Source organism: Lemur catta, chromosome 10, assembly GCF_020740605.2.
Source record: "Lemur catta isolate mLemCat1 chromosome 10, mLemCat1.pri, whole genome shotgun sequence".
Lineage (NCBI taxonomy): Eukaryota > Metazoa > Chordata > Mammalia > Primates > Lemuridae > Lemur > Lemur catta.
The window spans coordinates 77,727,153-77,748,322 of record NC_059137.1 but is presented as its reverse complement, the minus strand read 5'-3'; the positions used below and the strand labels follow the sequence as shown (position 1 = coordinate 77,748,322).

The 21,170-nt window shown below is 35.8% G+C and overlaps 1 protein-coding gene across 1 annotated transcript in view; it reads left to right on the top strand.

Moving 5' to 3' along the window:
• KIF27 (kinesin family member 27) overlaps positions 1 to 21,170 on the top strand; it is a 77,103-nt gene that overhangs the window by 32,550 nt on the left and 23,383 nt on the right. The window contains exons 7-13 of the mRNA XM_045562218.1: positions 1,947 to 2,116; positions 2,643 to 2,746; positions 4,054 to 4,209; positions 6,584 to 6,789; positions 10,602 to 10,799; positions 18,149 to 18,262; positions 20,977 to 21,153. Coding sequence (XP_045418174.1) covers positions 1,947 to 2,116; positions 2,643 to 2,746; positions 4,054 to 4,209; positions 6,584 to 6,789; positions 10,602 to 10,799; positions 18,149 to 18,262; positions 20,977 to 21,153 — 1,125 coding nt within the window. The remainder of the gene's footprint in view (positions 1 to 1,946; positions 2,117 to 2,642; positions 2,747 to 4,053; positions 4,210 to 6,583; positions 6,790 to 10,601; positions 10,800 to 18,148; positions 18,263 to 20,976; positions 21,154 to 21,170) is intronic.

Genomic DNA, 21,170 nt, shown 5'->3' with positions numbered 1-21,170 from the left:
TTTTTTTTTTTTTTTTTTTTAAATACAGTCTTGCTTTGTTGCCCGGGCTAGAGTGCCATGGCATTAGCCTAGCTCACAGCAACCTTAAACTCCTGGGCTCAAGCTATCCTCCTGCCTCAGGCTCCTGAGTAGCTGGGACTACAGGCATGTGCCACCACACTGGCTAAATTTTTTTTTTCTATTTTTAGTTGCCCAGGTAATTTCTTTCTATTTCTAGTAGAGATGGGGGTCTCGCTTTTGCTGAGGCTGGTCTCGAACTCTTGACCTCAGGTGATCCCTGCCTCCCCACCTCCACCTTGGCCTCCCCGAGTGCTAGCATTACAGGCGTGAGCTACCATGCCCAGCCAGTTAGCTGCATTATTAATCAGCTTATTTTACTACTTATATTATGGATCAATACTATTTGGAGTATTATTGAAAATGCTGAAATATCCCTAGCGGTGAGTTACGGATTGCAGAAGCAACTGACGGGAGGTAGGACCCAGCACCTTGGTAGGAGGAGACCAGATTATAGAAAGCTTATGAACCTGTCATCATGTTGGGTGGGCCATTGAAGAGTTAATTTGCTAAATGTTACTCCTTGTGGCAGACCTTATTTGGTGTTCATTATTAAGCCGGGCCATTTGGTTTTCTTTATGAAAAGAAATCTTAAAAGGACATTACAGTCCCAGAGAACAAAGTTGACTTTGAACAAAAAGTTTTATTTGTTCTTGAAATAATTCCCAAACCCTGACAGGAAAAACCTTGATGCCTGCCAGTTATGGGGCAAAATTGCCATGCTAAGTACATTGTACTTGTTAGATAAATACTTCTTCATTTGGTTCTTCTGTAAAGAATTCCCCTCCCCTGTTCTCTGTACCCCAGAATTGGGAGGCCACCTAGAAAACTTTACCCCCATCCATCGTGATACTCATGTACAAATAGTCTAATTAGGTGGCTAACAGTAGAGGCATAAAAATCAGATATAAGAGGATCTTCAGTACCAGGAAGGGTTTTCTGGGAAGGGGATACGTGAGGGACCTACTGTCAAGTGATTTAACGTTGAATACTATGTAATGATAGACATGTCTAACTATATGTTATACTTTTAACAGCTTATTATGATTTATATTGATGAATATCTCTTCTAAGATTTTATTACTTAGCTTTTTTGAGAAATAACTTTGAGGTTTGGTTACAGAGAAGTGATGAAAAGGAAATATTTGGTAATGGAAACTAGAACAAAAAAAAGTATAAAGGCAATTTCTAATTTATTGTTGTTGTTTTCCAAGGTCATTTTTTGAGAATTTAAAGTGCATTTGCAATAGAAGCATATTATAATATAGAAAATTCCCAGGCTAGCCCATAGAATTTTATTTAGCCCATGATATATAAATACATAAATAAATATATCACTTAGACCATTAATTCAGCTATACCTAACCATCACATGAAAAGTATAGTAAGTAAGTATATTCTGACATTAAAATTGGGACTATTTTGCTCTGGCATAGGGAATAGATTTCTTCCTGTGGTGGGACTTGGATTGGAGGGGGATGCAGACCTTTAGCAGCACCACAATTCTCCAAGTGTTCTGAACTGGGAGGATTGGGACATGGGCACATTTGTTGGGGAGTGCCTGGGCTGTGTTTAAGAACTGGGATGTTTTCTACCCTTTCCTTGGTTTCATTTTTGAATCCTATTTTCCATGAAGCCGTAATTGAAGATAGAAGAGCTTTTTAGAAGAGAATGAGCTGTATAAATTCTGAAAGAAGTATGTGTTCATGAGGCATAATGGCATTGTGGAATTAATTTTGACTTTTTTTGAGGGGGGCATATTTTCAGTGATTGGCTATTTTTTAAGAGTACCTATCTAATAACCTTTTAAAAACATTTAGAGTAATAAGATAAAAATAGACATTTTAAAAATTACTTTTTTGTTGTTGGGTGGGGGAATTACTCGCAAGATCTACACAAGTCCTCCAGTGTATTCTCTGGATCGAGTATTTGCTGGATTTCGAACACGAAGTCAAATGCTGTTGGGTCACATAGAAGAACAAGATAAAGTCCTCCACTGCCAATTTTCTGATAACAGTGATGATGAAGAATCCGAAGACCAAGAGAAATCTGCAATTAGGTATGTTAAATATAGACTGATTTAACAAACATTTTTAATGATGTAATAGATATAGGAGATGTAGTTTTTTATTAAAGTATATCTTTTCCATTTAAAATAATAGTAAGTAATTTTTGCTAAATGTACTGTCAACTAATGTGTTATGAAACTAGTGTTTGAACACAAGTCATCAGTCTTAAAATTGAAAAATAATTTTGCTCTTAGAGATTTTATAGTAATTAGATTCTAATTTTCAAAAGGAACTTTTTGAATTTCCTGATTCTGCTGCTACGGTAGCAACAAACATAAATTTTTCACTAGATCCAACATGGGGGGGCATCATTTTTTTTCCTTTTCTTTTTCTTTTTCAACACCCAGAAAGAAGATAGGGGGCATCCTTTTACTTTGACAAATATTAGTAAAATTCTGTTTTTTAAATATAATTATTAATTTTTTAATGTTACTGTCACTTTTTGGGGAAACTAATTTGAGGACACATTAGAAAACATTAACAAACAAGTTAATTATGATTCTGATTTTTTTTTAGATGTAGAAGGCGCTCATGGACTCAGAAGCCAGGCTCTGTTTGTTCTCTTGTTGAACTGAATGATACTCAGGATGAAACACAAAAGTCAAGTTTAGGGAATGAAGGTATATGGGCTTTATCAATTAACTTAGACCTAATGGTTATAGGACCCTTCTCTTTTTCTTCAGTTGATAATTTAAGAAACATCTAGGAATTCTCAAAGACCAGAGCTTGGTAGGAATGCTTTCCTGGTTGGTAGAATTTCCTTTGTATTCTCTTTTCTACCTCTAATTTTTCAATCTTTTTACTTGTTAATAACATTTTCTGCCAACAATTCTGACTAGAGATATAGGCTAACTCTCTCAGAAGAGGAATTTTTATATGCCGACCTGAGTTAATATGCTTTGGTACTCTTGATTACTTTAAAATACATAGTAAGTAACTTTACTAGATGTGTAATTTACTGCTTCACTGGCACTCATGCCTAACGTTAGTGATGTATTTGGCATTAGAGCTCAATTAGTTTACTAGGTGCCTGTAATGTTTCAGTACACAATTGATGAGAATTTTTAGGTATCAAATAACAGCATCAAAACATTTATGTTGCAAAAACTATAGTGTAGTAGGAGATTTTAACTCATCTCTCTTGGCCAGTCAACCCACAAAAAGTAAAGGTATAGAGAATATAAATAACATGATAAGTGCTACACTATGAAAATACAGAGCATCTTTTTAAGAGCCTATATATGTAATATTTACCAAAAATACAAAACTAAAATAAATTTCAAAACGTGGAAATAGTAAAGATAAGTACTACTCAAGTAGCCATCCCTGGGCCATTTGTCACTGGTCTGCAACCAGGGAAGAAACTCAGGCCAGAATGTAAATGAGTACACTGGTTCCTTCATTGAGAAGGTCTTGCTCTGAAAGAACTGTAACCTAAGCTAAAGCTTAGTGACATAGTGGATTTACATTCTGGTTCAGGAGAGTAACAAACAGTGCTAGACTACACTCTGAGTAACACGGTATAGAATGCATTCTCCGATTATAATAAAAGTAGAAGTTAATAGGAAAAAAATTTACCACTCTATCCACCTAGAGATTTTACACCTATCTCAAATCTCAGGTTAAAGGCAACAAAAAACTATGTGTCCAAATCTATGGCCTATGACTAAAGTGCATATATATATATATATATATATATATATACACACATATATATATATATATTTTTTAATTTCTAAGGAAATGAAAACTCTTACTGTAAGCTAGAAAGCTCAAGTCCCAATTGCTGAGTATTTTTTCCTCTCTTTCCTTCCCTTTTTGTCCCTTTCTCTGCTACCTCTAAACTGCTTTTCTTTTTTAATTCAAATTCTGTTGACTATCTATGAGCAGATAGTTTTAGTTCTGTTTTGTTTCTTTTGTTTTAAAGACTTAAAGATTGAATGTCTCCAGGAGAGTCAAGAGTTGAATCTGCAAAAATTAAGGAACTCAGAACGCATACTTACTGAAGCTAAACAAAAAATGAGAGAACTTACAATTAACATCAAGATGAAGGAAGATCTGATTAAAGAATTAATAAAAACAGGTAATAGTATCCTGTGAACCAGCTTATGTGAGGGGAAAAAGCTTCTAAAATTGCTTCCGATGTGGTAACATTTAGTTTTTGAAGCTCAGAAGTATCTCCTGTAGCTTGGATTTGGTATAACGAGGTGTGTGTTATAGCCAATGTGTAAAGGTTAGTTATCAAAAAAACTTTGTAATATTGGGATTTCATCTGTGAGTTTGTTCTAACCAGTGTAAACTGTGTTGCACTGAAACTTAACAGCACTTAACATTTTTTTTTTTTTGCCATTTTTAAAGAAGCTTTATACTTGGCATCTAGGAATACGTCTGAGATTTTTTTCTAGCTCATTTTAATATTTATTTATTTTAAAGTTTTAGTCTTCATTTCCTTAGCTTATTTTTAACATTAATTATAAACTTTATATTTTAGATATAGATTTTTTATTTCCCTAAAGATGTAAGGATTTGTTCTGAGAGCTATTCTCTTAGGTGAGCCAGATTTTTAGCTTTTGACCCTTCCGTCTCAAATCTGGCACATTGAGTATCTACCACATCCTGTCCTCATCCTCAGCTAGATTAGGCTTGCCTTAGAAGGGGCATCTCAGGCTTTTTGGTTTCTTCCCCCTCAGTATGCTCAAAGTATCAGCTTTGACTATTTTGAAATTTAGTAAAGAATTGAAGAAATAAGAGCCACTAGCATTTCTTTTCCCCAACCTATGAAAAAAAATTAAAATTTTTTATTAAAAAATTACAAGATTTTCTGCGTAACAATACAGTAAACTGTATAACAGTATTATAAATGGTCCCTGGTGATTATTCATCCCTGGAGCTCTAGACTATTTCCTACTGCCACGAATTTGTTAGTCTAGTTCAGAGACAGTTGCCTATTCAAAGCAAATCAAAACCAAGTTTTTAGGGTCAGTAGCTGGGCTTAGAATGAAAAACTAGATAGAAATATCTATATTCTATTTTTTCTATGTTGTAAATATTCTAAGAAAAGCATTTAAAAAGAATTCATCTTTAACAAGTTCAATGTAATGAAAAAGGAGAATGTCAGCTCTAAATGAAAAGATACTTAAGAGGTAAAACAATCAGATGTATTGTGGACCTTGTTTGGATCCTGATTAAAATAAACTAATTGTAAAAGACATTTTGAGGCGGGGTGTGGTGGCTCACACCTGTAATCCTAGCACTTTAGGAGGCCGAGGCGGGAGGCTTGAGGTCAGGAGTTCAAGACCAGCCTGAGCAAGAGCAAGATCCTGTCTCTACTAAAAATAGAAAGAAATTAACTGGACAACTAAAAATATATAGAAAAAATTAGCCGAGTGTGGTGGTGCATGCTGGGTGACAGAGTGAGACTCTGTCTCAAATAAAAAAAAAAAAAAGACATTTTGAGACAGTTAAGGAAGGCTGAATATGGACTGGTATGTATTACTATTGTTAAGTGTAATAATGGCCTTTTGGTTATGTCCATGTTTTATATAGATGCTTAGTGAAGTATGTATAGGTGAGATGATATGACATCCGTGATTGCTTTATAACATTTAAACATAGTAAAACAAAAGAAGGCTTTTTTTCAAGACACTAGTCTCACTCTGTTGTCCAGGCTGGAGTACAGTGATGCAATCATAGCTCACTGAAGCCTCAAACCCATGGATGGACTCAAGCAATCCTCCCACATCAGCCTCCTGAGTAACTGGGACTGTAGGCATGTGCCATTATACCTGGCTAATTTTTAAATTTTTTGTAGAGACGGGGATCTCATTGTGTTGCCCAGGCTGGTTTCGAACTCCTGGCCTCAATTAGTCCTCTAGCCCTGGCCTCCCAAAGTGCTGAGATTACAGATGTGAGCCATCACACCGAGCCAAAAGAAGGCATATTTGAAGCAGCTGTGACAAAGTCTTGATAACTCTCAAATCTGGGTGATAGGGGTTGATTTTATTATTTATTTTGTTCAAAATTTTTCATAATTTTTCAAAAAAGAATTCAGGGAGACAGATTATAGGTAGCAGGAAGCCGAAATGTACTAAGTAAGAGACAAAAATTCCCTCTCACTCCAAATATTCTTCTTAATTGAATTTGATGCCAACAAAGCTCAACTGCAAATTCAGAAGCTCAGAAATGTCACACTGAAACACAAAAGATGAGCTAATAAGAAGACTGAATGGCAGCAGATGGGAACAATCATTAAGTGACTAATCATTAACAGGCCTGGTGGCAACCTGTGTTTGATTGGTGGGGCGGGCGTGGGTTGGGGGAACTGGATTTTTAATGCTATGCCTTGAAGGATAACACTGCCCGGCTGGATTTTTCTTTAGAGTAGAGCATTTTTACGTATTTGATGTTTTAATTTTTTTACATAATTTATAATTGTTCTTATTATTATTATGCTTAAGGTAACAATGCCAAGTCTGTAAGCAAACAGTATTCTCTGAAAGTAACAAAACTAGAGCACGATGCAGAACAGGCGAGAGTGGAACTAATTGAAACACAAAAGCAGCTACAGGAGCTGGAAAACAAAGATCTTTCTGATGTTGCTTTGAACATAAAATTACAGAAAGAGTTCCGTAAAAAGATGGATGCTGCAAAGTTGAGAATCCAGGTAATTTTTAAAATGTAATTGAGAAAACTTATTTAAGCTTTCTTGCTTTCGAGGCTTCTTGTACTGAATTAGGAAAGAAGTGAGATTCAGTTTTTACCAGCCCAGCAAGAGAAACTGGATGGAACTTGTCTTTTGCAGTGTACTGGTCAGTTTATGTATTTTACAATCTGGGTAGCATATTTCTTCATTCAAGAAGTATATTATTTTAATCTTCAGAAAATAATATCAGAAACCACATGGTAAGAAATAAAGGTAACCACAGAAATAGTGTCCTTTTCTGAAGGACAAAGTATTAAATAATGGTAAAATGATACATATAAAACATCTGGTATGGATATGGCACTTTGTAGACACTCAGCAAATGGGAACTATTTCAGACAGTTTTCTGAAACCGTCACTGATTGATTGGGTTAAGAAAGGTTAATAATATTGACTACTACAACTCATCCTTAATTTCCTAATGGCTGGATTTAGCTGTAACTTCAGAAATAGCTACAGTTAAAAATTCTATTCTATGAGAAATATTTCATTACAGAATGATTTTGTGTAATGAAGCCATTTCCAGATTCTTTGGGGATAGTCACAGTGCTTTGTCAGTCTGATCCTAATGAACTTTCTGGGATGCCTTTTCTAGTTCTTTTCATCTCATGATCTCTTGCTTCCATATTATAGAAACATATTCATATTGTTTTCACTATAGCTAGAATTGAGTTGTTAACCTATTCAGAGCATTTTTTAGGGAACCTGTACCACCATTATTTTCTTTCAACAGATAAATGTTTACTTTACACATCCAGTGTGCCAGGTCCTATTCTAGGTGCAGATGCAGAGGTAAACAGGCCAAAAAAGTCCTTCCTAGGGTTTTGAATGACACCTCAAATATCTGGATATTTCCACTGTAAGTTGTTACCTATATCCTCAACATCAAGTTAAAATAATATTAATATGACTTGCATAATTGAAATGCTTAAAGGAGAACATGGTGATTATCTATGGTCACGCCTTCCATCTTCCTTCAAAATCCTTAGCTCCCCTTTGGAATTTACCTCCAAATGGCTTGGGATCAATTTTTTTTTTTTACTTCTTGACCCTTTAAATTAAGGCTGGGATGTCTAACAAATACTCATTTTAACAAACCATTACTAGAATAAAATAATTAAGATATTTCCTTTGTGTTTATTGTGAAATTTTAATTATAATTTAATAGGTTTATATCCTAGCTTCAGGTCTGATTGTAATTTTTATACTCAATATTAATAACCAAAACCATTGTTTTTGTAAGGAAGTTATTATATTTATTTATCATGTACATCTATAGTTTGAGCCTTGTTTATGGATTTAGCAAGGGTTATTTTTATATTTCCTATATCTCATACAACTAAAATGGTTGAGATTAAAAGATTAAGGATTATTAATAGAGTTTGTGAATTATCATATCTTTCCATGTTTTCCATGTTCTCCATGTTCCCTGCTGCATATCCTTTTCTGCTAACAGTACTGATAAGGAAAGGAAAAGAAAGGTATAGAACTTAACTGCAAAGGAAACAGCTGATACAGCAGAAGATGGAAACAAGATATGTAGTTTTAGAAATTTTTGTGCCTTTGACATATCTATGCACTACTGATGGGGATGAGGATGGTAAGGATGTTGAGGAAGATGGTAGTTACCCCTTACTGAGTATCTACGAAGTGCCATATACATACCATATATTTTATATGTATTATTTAATCCTCCAAAGTGGGCATTTTTACCGTATTTTACAAATGAGGAAACTAAAGTTTAGAAAGGTAAAATAATCCATTCAGAGTCACATAGTGGTGATGACAATACCAAACATATCATGCTGTTTTAAATTATTGAAATACTAGCATTTTTATTGGTATAATACAGTTATTTCAATTCTAAAACTTTAAAATTTTTTAAATTAAAAAAATCTAAAGATCTGTATTTTTTCTGTCTCTTGATATATGTGGAGAGTTATATGCTACATTAATAGTTTAATGCTAAGAAAATTGCACTTTTGTGCATCTGTGAAATCAGTGTAAAAAACGATGGCAACCATACCTCATTTTTAAATAAAATTATCAGGATGTACACTGATATTTCCAATATTATATGAAAAGGCACTAAAATGCTGGTATTATCATTTTTGATCCAGTATTGCAATTACTGTCAATGGTAAGTGGCAAAGACAGTGTCCAAATTCAGGAATGGAAAACTGCAAAGGCCTGTGGCCTTCAAGCCAGGGGTACTCAAAGTAGTCCATCTTCAGATTGTTCCTTCTTGGTCTGTGACAAGATAAAGGTCAATCAGTGCACAGCCCCCTTCATCAAAAAAGTCTTGGATGAAAATGTCAACTGAATCTAGTAGTGTGCTTAGCAGTGCAAACTGACAACAGGCTGTGGACTAGTCCTGGGCCGAAGACCACACTTTGAGAAGCACTGCTCTAAGCTGCACTGCCTGTTTAGTGCTTAGTTTAATTTAAATAAAACATGTTTATGTTAATACTTTATTGCCAAAATAAAGGAAATAATTAATTGTGGTCTGCATAATTTATGAATGACCTCTTACCTTCTTTATGCCACCTAGGAGGTACTTAGTGTAATGCAAAACATGTAATACAAGTCTAATGTTATGTTTGGTTGATTAACATTAAATTGTAACTCTTTAGTAATTTATATTAGTAAAACACCTTGAAAATGTTAGTAAATTTTTTTTTTTTTTTTTTTTGAGACAGAGTCTCGCTCTGTTGCCCAGGCTAGAGTGCCATGGTGTCAGCCTAGCTCACAGCGACCTCAAACTCCTGGGCTCAAGCAATCCTTCTGCCTCAGCCTCCCAAGTAGCTGGGACTACAGGCATGCGCCACCATGCCCAGCTAATTTTTTCTCTATATATTTTTAGTTCTCCAACTAGTTTCTTTCTATTTTTTTTTTTCTTTTAGTAGAGATGGGGTCTTGCTCTTGCTCAGGCTGGTCTCGAACTCCTGAGTTCAAACAATCCACCCACCTCAGCCTCCCTGAGTGCTAGGATTACAGGCGTGAGCCACCGCACCAGCCCCATTAGCAAATTTTTAATGATAGCTATAGGTAATTTTAGTTAGATGAGGAGAAGCTTTACTTAAGATTAATGTGCAAATAAATAGTGACCAACCCTGAGAGGTTGGTCACTGTCAGGGAAAATAGTATCGGTTCTGATCATCTTAACTTAGGAATCAATGATTTAGGCTATAGCTGGATATAAAAACAAGAGCACAGTGGAATATTATGCAGTCACATAGAATAAATCTATAGGAGAAGGCCTCTAAGATAAGTAGAAAAAGGGAGGGGGAGAGTAGTCTATATAGAATATATATGAAGCTATTTGCATGCATATGCATAAATTATTTCTGGAACGATATTTAAGAAATTGGTAATTTTGTCTTGGGGAGCAGGACAGGTAGATTAGAGATCTGGGATAAGAGTGAATCTTTTAAAATATAAATTCAGTTTTAAAAAGGTTTTAACTTTTATCATATGCATAATATTTTTTAATTAAAATACTCAAAAAAGCAGAGTCCATTTTGTTTTGTTTGCTTGTCAGCATCAGGAAGTCTCATCATTCTTTATATATTTATATATCTGATGAAATTATTATAGTTTCCCTAAGTGCAAAATTAGAATGTAGAAGAGTAAACAATTATTTGTAAACCTGTCAAAAATAAATGAAAATCTAGGGAAAATGCCTGCCCTTACCATTGAATGAAAAGATTAAGTTTAGTTGATTAATGTGAGATATTCAGTTTTTCATTTTGAAATATTCCATATGATCTCAGGTCTTACAGAAGAAGAAACAAGATAGTAAGAAATTGGCATCACTGTCGATCCAAAATGAGAAACGTGCTAATGAACTAGAGCAGAATGTAGATCACATGAAATATCAAAAGGTACAGCTGCAAAAACGATTTCGAGAAGAAAATGAAAGAAAGAAGCAACTGGATGCAGAAATTAAGCGGGATCAACAAAAAATCAAAGTAATATTGTCATACATTCCTGCTAAGTATAATATGACATGTTAAACGGCCCAGAGCTATCAAAGCCAAGGTTCATTTGACTTCTGAAGTATCTATCCTTGACCTGCCCTTCACTGCTGTCCTTACTCACTTAAAAGCTTTGTTCATCTACATAGTAAAACCTATTTATTGAATTCTGAGTACTGTCTTGAAGGCTTTGACTTCACAAAACAAGGTACAGTGATAAAATTTATCTTAGTAGGATCTTTTTTTTTTTTTTGAGACACAGTCTCACTCTGTTGCCCGGGCTAGAGTGCCGTGGCATCAGCCTAGCTCACAGCAACCTCAAACTCCTGGGCTCAAGCAATCCTCCTGCCTCAGCCTCCCGAGTAGCTGGGACTACAGGCATGCGCCACCATGCCCGGCTAATTTTTTCTCTATATATATTTTTAGCTGTCCATATAATTTCTTTCTATTTTTAGTAGAGATGGGGTCTCGCTCTTGCTCAGGCGAGAACTCCTGAGCTCAAACAATCCCCCCGCCTCAGCCTCCCAGAGTGCTAGGATTACAGGTGTGAGCCACCGCGCCTGGCCCAGTAGGATCTTAACTTTAGTTGAGGCTGTCAAAAACATAAACTTATAAAACCAACTTTCTAAATAATATCTATCATTTGAATAGAATTTCCCATTTTCAAAGTGTTTTGATGTGCGTTGTCCATGTGGCTATCTGGAAAAAAAGTACCAGATTAAATTGTACCATTTCACTCATAGTGAGTAGAAGAGTGATCAGACCTGAATGCATAGCAGTTCTATAGAATAGATTACGTGGGGTCTAGTGGTGTCAGCCTGGGCTCTGGAGCCAGGCTAGCATGGGCTCAGATCCCAGCTCTCTCAGTTCCTGGCTGAGAGGTTTATTGAGAGAATCACTTACCCTCTCTGAGTCTTTATTCTTATCTAAAGTGGCCTTAATCATACTTGTCTCACAGGGCCTTTTTGAAAAGAGATGATGATGATCATCATCATAATAACAAACACTTATCTAGCACTGTGTGCCAGGTTCTGTTCTGTTGAAATGTTAAGCTGAACGTAAGTCCTGCAACATAATTGGAGATTTCCTAGATTTTTTTAAATTAAGATTTTATTTTTTAGAGCAATTTTAGGTTCACAGCAAAATTGAAAGGAAGTTACAGTGATATGCTATATGCCCCATGCATAGCCTCCCCCATTATTTACAGCTCCCAGATTTCCTAGATTTTTAACATTGGATATAACCTATTTTCTGACTTAAAAAAAAAATCACAGAATTTAGTGATAGAAGGGAACTTAAGGAGCATTTAAGACAAGTTACTCATTCTTTTTTTTTAAAACAGCTTTATTGAGATATAATTCATATGCCATATACCATAATTCATATACCATACAATTCACCTATTTAAAGTATACAATTCAATGGGTTTGGCTATATCATTAGTTTTTGTGAGTTGTGGTAAATATGTGTAATATAAAATTTTAACCATTTTTGAGTATACAATTCAGCAGCATTAATTAAATTCACAATGTTGTGTAAACATGACCACTATGTGTTTTCAAATTTTTCATCACCCCAAACAGAAACTCTGTAACTGGTAAGCAGTAACTCCACATTCTCCTCTTCCCTAGTCCCTGGTAATCACTAATCTATTTTCTGCCTCTATAGATTTGCTTATTCTAGATACTTCATTAAAGTAGAATCATTCAATATTTGCCTTTCTGTGTCTGGCTTATTTCACTTAGTATAATGCTTTCAGGGTTCATCCATGTTGTAGCATGTATCAGAACTTCATTCCCTTTCATTGCCAAATAATATTCCATTATATGGATATGCCATAATTTGTTTATCCATTTATCCATCAATGGATACTTGGGTTATTTCCACAATTTGGCTATTGTGAATAATGCTGTGAGGCTATATCAACAAATAAGTAACTGTTTGAGTCCCTGCTTTCAATTCCTTTGGGTATACATCTAGGAGTGGAATTTGGTTATATGGGTTACTGGGTTATATGGTTACTCTACGTTTAGCTTTTTGAGGAACCATTTTCCACAGTGGCAACACCATTTTGCATTCCCACCAGCAATGTATGAATGTTCTAATTTCTTCACATCTTTACCTCTCGTTTCTCTTTCTTTTTTTATTATAGCCATCCAAGTAGGTGTGAAGTGGTATCTCATTGTGGCTTTGATTTGCATTTTCCTAATAACTAATGATCTTGAGCGTCTTTTCATGTGCTTTTTGGCCATTTTTATATCTTCTTTGGAGAAATGTGTACTCAAGTTCTTTTTCCACATTTTAATTTGGTTGTTTGTTGTTGAGTTGTAGGAGTTCTTTATGTATTCTGGACATTAAATGCTATCGGATACATGTTTGATAATACCCTTTGATCTACAAAGTTTTTAATTTTGATGAAGTCCAATTTATCCATTTTTCTTTGTTTTTGTTGTTGCTTGTGCTTTTGCTATCATATCCAAAAATCCATTGCCAAATCCAAAGTTATGAAGATTTGCCCCTGGGTTTTCTTCTAAGAGTTTTATGGATTTTGCTTTTATATTTAGGTCATTGATTCTTTTGGGGTCAGATTTTGTATGTAGTATGAAGTAGGGCTCTGACTTTATCCTTTTGCATGTGGAAGTCCAGTTGTCCCAGTACCATCTGTTGAAGAGACTATTCTTTCCTCATTGAATGGACTTGGCACCCTCACCAAAAATCAGTTGGAGGAGGAACTGGAGAGATGCTGATGGGGCAGATGGGGAGATGTTGGTCAAAGGGTACAAAGTTGCAGTTATGTAGGATAAATAAGTCTGGAGATCTAATGTACAGCATGATGACTATAGTTGCTAATGCTGTATTGTATATTGGAAATTTGCTAAGAGAGTGGATTTCAGGTGTCCTTACCATAAAAAACAAAATGGTAACTATGTGAGGAGATGGATATGTTAATTAACTTGACTATAGTAATCATTTCACTCTGTATATCTATATCAAAACATCATCTGTGTACCTTACATATGTACAATTTTTATTCAAAAAAATTAGCCATAGATATATGGTTTTAAACTCTCAGTTCTATTCCATTGGTTTATATGTCTGTCCACATGCTAGCATCACACTATTTTGATTACTGTAGCTTTGTAGTAAGTTTTCAAATCAGGAAATAAGTCCTTGAACTTTGCTCTTCTTTTTCAAGATTGCTTTTGCCATTTGAGGTCCCCACAATTCCATGCGAATTGAGGATGGGCGTTTCCATTTCTGTAAACAAGGCCATTGGCCATTGGAGTTTGACAGGAATTGCACTGAATTTCTAGATTGCTCTGCATAGTATTGACATCTTGACAGTATTAAGTCTTCTATCCATGATCATGGGATGTCTTTCCATTTGTTTAAGTCTCCTTTAATTTGTTTTAGCAATGTCTTTTAATTTTCAGTATACTAGTCTTGTACCTCCTTGGTTAAATTTCTTCCCAGATATTTTATTCTTTTAGAAGCTATTGTAAATGGAATTGCTTTCTTAATTTCCTTAAGTTATTTATTCTTAATAATGTAATAATTATTATTATAGCAATAGTTAACATTTATGAATAATTTATATTCAGACAATACTGTACTAAACATGTATATACCTTATTTAATCCTTTTTTTCTTCTGTATTTTCAACTTCTCTTTTCTCCTGGATTCTGTCTTTAAACACAAGGTTTTTCCATCCTAAAATTATCCTCTTTCAACCATTTTTTCACCTCCAACTACTCCCTCTCTCATCTCCCCTTTGTAACCAAACTTCTCAGAAAAGTTGCCTGCATTTGTTTGTATTTCTTCTGCTCCCATTCATTCTCCTATCCTCTCCCTGCTGGCTTCTGGCTCTACCACTCACTTAAAAGCTGTCGCTAAAGTCCTTTAACACTGTGCATCCAGCACAGTCCAGTCCCTCCATTTTGAAATATTTTCCCCTTTGCCTTTGTGACATTATACTTGTTTTTTCCTCCTTTCTGATGGTTCTGCCTTTGCTTGTTCATCCCACTCTACCCATCCTTTTAAATCTGGTCTGTCTTCTATACTCTGTCCTAGGTGACCTTATCTTTTTACATGGCTGCAATTAAACTCTTGACACTCCCAAATTTAATCCTTAATCCCTTAATCTGTCCTTTGAGATCTAGATTCATATGTCCAACCATCGACATCTTCACTAGGTTGTCTTATAGATTAATTCATAATTTTCCTTTCTTATCTCCCCACTACTTCTTCTCCCTGCTTCCTTCATGGGGGAGAAAATGTAGTTCTCCAATACACCTTACATGACATGTCAATCCATTCAGTTGGGTAAGCTAGAAATTTAGGAGTCATCATTGACTCTTGCCTCTTATCACTCATATATCCAGTGAACCATTATATCTTCCAAACATCATGAATCTGTCCAGTTTTCATTTCTGCTGCCAATAACCTAGTTTCTTTCTCTTCCTCTAAATGTGAGGATCAGGCCTGTCTTGTGGTGTTTGGGTTTAGCTCCTCATCTCTTATGGCCTGTGGCTTAACCCAGTAAGATACAGCACCAAGTCCATGCTAAGGGAAAATAAAAGAACTCTTGTTCAAAGAGTGTATAGTCTGCTGAAATGCAACTCTTCCTAAAACTTAAACTTTTTACATTCTTATCTAGGGCACTTTTATTCCATCTAGCTACATTTCTAATTCTAGGGAAATGACCCATTTATGGGGAGTAACAGGTATTCCAGAAAAAGGAATAGACTGCTCCAAACATACATCGATATTTCCACTACTTCATGCAAAAAGCAAAACCTGCGTACAGTCCTACAGGAAATCTTGCCATCATTTGGAGCTAACTTTCTGAAACTGCTGTTTGTCCATTTTCTACTTGACTAAGCCATTTCCAGAGAATATTATGACTTCTGCATAGGTTCTCCTCAGAGCAGCAGTTCTTAGCTGAGGTCCATGGAGTGGTTTCAAAGAAAAAATATGGAAACCCCTGAAATCGTGAGTGGTGGTGTGATCGTGGACTTTTTACATCCTAAGAACCTATTTCCTCATCTGTAAAATGGAGTTTATAATAGTGGCTGTCTCATAGGATTATTGTGAGGATTAAATGGGATAAATAGATGTAAAAAGCCTAGCACAGTGTCTGGTACACAGTTCTTTTAATACTATAACAAGGATGACAATTTAAGAGAAAAGCAATAATGTCTGGACCAATATGTGGAAGAAGGAATTAGACCTATTGCAGTATACTTTTAAAGTGTATGTGGACAAACAGGAATAGAAGAGAGTCAACTCCAAGTATAAGGTAGCTTTATTTAAGATAGCTGTATTTCAGCATCCTGAAGTTGTTGGGGCTATGACAGGGGTGAAAGTATAACCTTGAACTAGAGCTAGGGAATCATGAAGAATGAATGGGTAGTTAATATAATAGGATCCCAATTCACTCACAATATAACTCGGATGGGCATAGAAAATGTCTTTATTTAATCTATAACAGACCTGTCTTCTTTGTGAGTGCTCCCTTCCCCTACCATCCATGTCACAATAATTGCTGGAAATATGGTGGGAACTAACCAAATGTCCTATCTGTTCAAATCTTACTCTGAAAATGTAAACATTTCCTTTGAATATTTCTCAAGTCTCTTGAATAAGAATGCTCAGTCTTTTAGCCTCTTTCTTCATATGCTTCTCTCCCTAAGATGGCATCCAGTATATGTGGTGGTTGGGTGTATAGCTTTCTTTTATTGTATCTCATGGAGTTGAGGGATGTGACTGGCTGGAATCTGTTCTCCCTTGTCCACCTTACCTTGCCTAACCTGCTGTCCCTGATGGTGAAGCCTCTGGCTGGTATAACTTATAGTCTGGTCTTGCCTCTGGTTTAGCACGTGGGGCTGCTTCTACTTTATCTCATCTCCCACCATCATAAACCCCTGTTGAGGCCACTAGGTCGTCCATCTAGCTTGCTAGCCCAGTGGTTTATCCTTACTGCTAGCTTTGGAGCCAATTCTCCACAGTGACTTACCCATATTGGCTCTTAACTCAGAATTCGTGTTACCTGAGACCAAATAGTCCACTTAGTGTCCCTGTCCTAATTGTATCTCTCTGTTCTTTTGGCAATGCTGAGCCATCCCATGTGGGTGTGAAGCCTCTGCATTGCAGTCTGTGTTCTCTCTCCTGAATGGGGTAGGACCCTCTCTGCCCTCACTGATACCTTTACTCTTTACCCCCTTTCTGGGCCAAAACTCAGAGGAACAATTGGGATACAAGTCTTCCTTACTGTCTCTTTTTTTCTTCCTGCTATTCCAGGGCTGGAGAGTGCTAGGCTTTTTCCATTACTTCCTTTCTATCATTACTTCTGAAATTACCTGTGGAGAAGGTGCAGTTTTCATTTTATTATGAATTTGTCACAGTCTAATACTTTTGTAAAATATGCATTAGCAGAAAAATGAAATAAAAATGAAAATATACCAGTAAGAGTCCATTTTTTAAATTATTAAAGTCAAAAGATAGAAAATTCTGTCAAACTGCTAAACACATATCTAAACACTTACTTTCAATTTTGTATTTGTCCATCATGGACCAGTTACAAATAGTATGAAGACTGGCCCACTTTGACTCATGGCCTCCTTCTTGGTTCCTTTACTGGTGGACAGCATCATTTTCTCTAAAGCCCAAGAGAATACTGTGAGCGTTGGGCCTCTTGACCCTTAAAATGTAGATGGAAATGAAAGGAATTTGGAAAATACTCCACAGAACCATGATCTGTCTTGCAAGGCTATTCTCATGCTACAAACTCTTATTTTTGAACACCAGAAACTGAGTATTTATTTTCTTTTTGCATTTCTGCTGTAATAAATTTTAATATACCCATGGCAAATGGGTATCTTCAGTGGACTAGCTGTGAAGGTAATGAGCTCAGAAAGGCAGAAGAGAAAAGCACATTTCATATGCTTATCCCTGTTACACTAATTTATAACACTCACAAAGAATGAAAAAAAAATGCTCAGTTTGTTAGTAAACCCTGATTTTTTCAGTTAGGTTTTATTGTCTGAGTGAGCGGTAACATTTTCTTCTTAGATATGCTATTCACCCTGATCTAATCAATATATATCATATGCATCAAAACATGACTATGTACCCCATGAATACATACAGTTATTATTTGTCAATTAAATAAAAAAAGCAACCAAAAAACACATTAGTTTCTTCTCAAATAGCCCCAATCTTCATTTACTCAATTTTTCCTTTTTGCAACTAAGAGGGTAAATGTTAAGAAAATGATTATGTGCATATTTAATGATGGCTAGGTAGAGAAAGCAATAAGGTATTTTCAATTTCTTTTTCTACAGGAACTACAGTTAAAATCAGAACAGGAAGAAGGTCTAAAACTGAAAGCTGAAGACCTTGATGCATTTAACTGGAAAAGGAGAAAAGATATGTTGGGAACTATAGACCCACTCCAGGTCTGTTGATGCTATTTAGTGCTTCCTGGTTTCTCTTCAATTTAGTGATTGTCTAACTAGAGGTAAAAAGTGGTGGACTCTGAATAAAACCTTTCAAACACTAGATTTTTTGCCACTTGAGTGCAAAATTTCTAGTGTTTCTTTTGAAACTTTTATTATTAAAAATTACTTTCTCATACAGAAATGTGCTATATTCTTATTTCAGTAGAAATGAGTTTACTTGAATATTGTAGAATATAAACATGAAATCCATGTTCACTAGATTATATTTATTCCCATGTAAAGATTGGTTTATTCTCATGAAGACAGGTATATTTCTAAAAATCAGAGCTCAACATTCAAACAGAACCAAATTGTATATGTACTATTCAGGGGTCCCCAACCTATGGTGAGTTGTATAATTATTTCATTATATATTACAATGTAATAATAACAGAAATAAAATGCACAATAAATGTAATGTGCTTGAATCATCCTGAAACCATCCCCCCATCCTCCACCCCCAGTCTGTCTTCCATGAAAATGGTCCCTGGTGCCAAAAAGTTTGGAGGCTGCTGCTTTAAAAAGCTATTTTAGTGCCACATTTTAAGAATAAAAGTTTACAATCCATAAAATAATTTCAAAGTTCAAAGAAATTGAAATTAAAATTTTTTTTTCTACTCTCATTTCTCAGGTGTGAAATTTTAAATTTTATGTAAGAAAAATACTGTACTTAAAACTGTAATTACACTCATGCAAGTACATCTACCTTAATTTGGAAAAATTTACTCTATCTTTCTAATTTTTTTTTTTTTGAGACAGGGTTTCACTCTGCTGCCCAGGTTGGACTGCAGTGGTGTGATCATAGCTCACTGCAGCCTCAAACTCCTGGGCTTAGGTGATCCTCCTGCCTCAGCCTGCCAAGTACAAGTGCATGCCACCATACCTGGATAATTTTTTTTATTTTTTGTAGAGATGGGGTCTCACTCTATTGCCCAGGCTGGTCTCGAACTCCTGGCCTCAAGCTCCTGCCTCAGCCTCCCAAAGTGCTGGGATTACAGGTGTGAGCTACTATGCCCAGCCCCTATATTATAGTTTAATAGTGACATTTAGGGCCGGGCGCGGTGGCTCACGCCTGTAATCCTAGCTCTGGGAGGCCGAGGCGGGTGGATCGCTCGAGGTCAGGAGTTCGAGACCAGCCTGAGCAAGAGTGAGACCCCGTCTCTACCAAAAATAGAAAGAAATTATCTGGCCAACTAAAAATATATATACAAAAAAAAATTAGCCGGGCATGGTGGCTCATGCCTGTAGTCCCAGCTACTCGGGAGGCTGAGGCAGTAGGATCGCTTAAGCCCAGGAGTCTGAGGTTGCTGTGAGCTAGGCATCAGCCACGGCACTCACTCTAGCCTGGGCAACAAAGTGAGACTCTGTCTCAAAAAAAAAAAAAAAAAAAAAAAAATAATAGTGACATTTAGGACATGGATGTATTCCCATTCACACTCTTTCCACCCAGAAATGTCTTCAAAAATCATAAATTTTTGATTTTTATCTTTTTGCAATGGGGCTTACAAAGGATTTCTAATTCACCTTTCAGACCCCACTCACAGTTGAGGAATGTTTGTAGAGTATGTTTAAGTTACATGCTAGACTTCATAGGGTCTCCTATTGGTGTTTCTAAGAATATAACAAAACTAATATATGTTTATAGTTGCTCTTCCTGTTCCTAATAACTGTAGAGCTACTATTTTAGGCTTCGATGTTATTTGGATGGGATAGTGCCTATAGAATCATACTATCTAGGTCCAGATGGAAGACTGAATAGCTCTGCATCTTCTTTGCCTTGGCCACTGTGTTCTCTCTTTCTTATGCATATTCACTCTCATTGTATTAATATAGATTTCTAGGAACCTTTTATAAGGTTCATGAAGGACTGGAAAATTGTTATTATATTGATTTTTAAAATTTATTTGTTGTTTTGGTGGCATTGCTTCATTGGCAGAGTTCTTCTTGGACAGTCATATTCCATTAATACTTATGTGTGTATGTGTTTCTGGGTATCCTTAATTCAAGAGTATCCTAAGATGTTTGTTTTGGAGATCTTTCCAGCTCTGTTTATTTTTTAAAATAATTATTTGATGTTGACAAGCTACAACGCAGATTGGGTTTCCTTCTGTGCTCCATCACCTATGTCTTCCACTATGTGTATTCATTTATTCACTTCATTGATTAATTGATTGAATGAGGCATTCATTCACTCTTCATTTAATATTTTATTGAATGCCAATTGTGGGCCAGGCAACGTACCAGGAATTGTGGATAAAGAGGTAAAAAGTAGATTCCGTGCAGTCAATCAGGGAGCTCAAGCTGGGGAGACAGACTAGGAGAGCAACTAGCAGTGTAAGTGCTGTGATGGAAGTATGCACCTCTACAATGTAGGAAAAGATATTCTTAACATAGACATAGAAAATTGTCATCCCCTACTTTGTCATGGTAAAAAACCCCAGACTCTTTGGCATATTTGGGGAGTAAATTTTAATTCCTTAAGAAAAACAACACAGCAACATCTTGACTAGAACCACTTCTTTAGAGTTTCAGACAGGAACATGAGTTACTCTCAGTGACAATTTTTAAGTGTTCATTTAAGAGGTTTCAGCCAATCTGAAATTATATTGTTACCACAGAACTTTTATGGCAGAAGGAAAAACAAATAACATTTCTTTGAAATTTTAATGTAGAAATTGGACGAGCAAAAGAAATGGTTAGACGAAGAAGTAGAGAAAGTTCTGAACCAACGCCAAGAATTAGAGGAGCTGGAAGAAGACTTAAAGAAACGGGAGGCCATAGTTTCTAAGAAGGAGGCCCTGTTACAAGAAAAGAGCCACCTGGAAAATAAGAAGTTGAGATCTAGTCAGGTATTCTATTTAATATG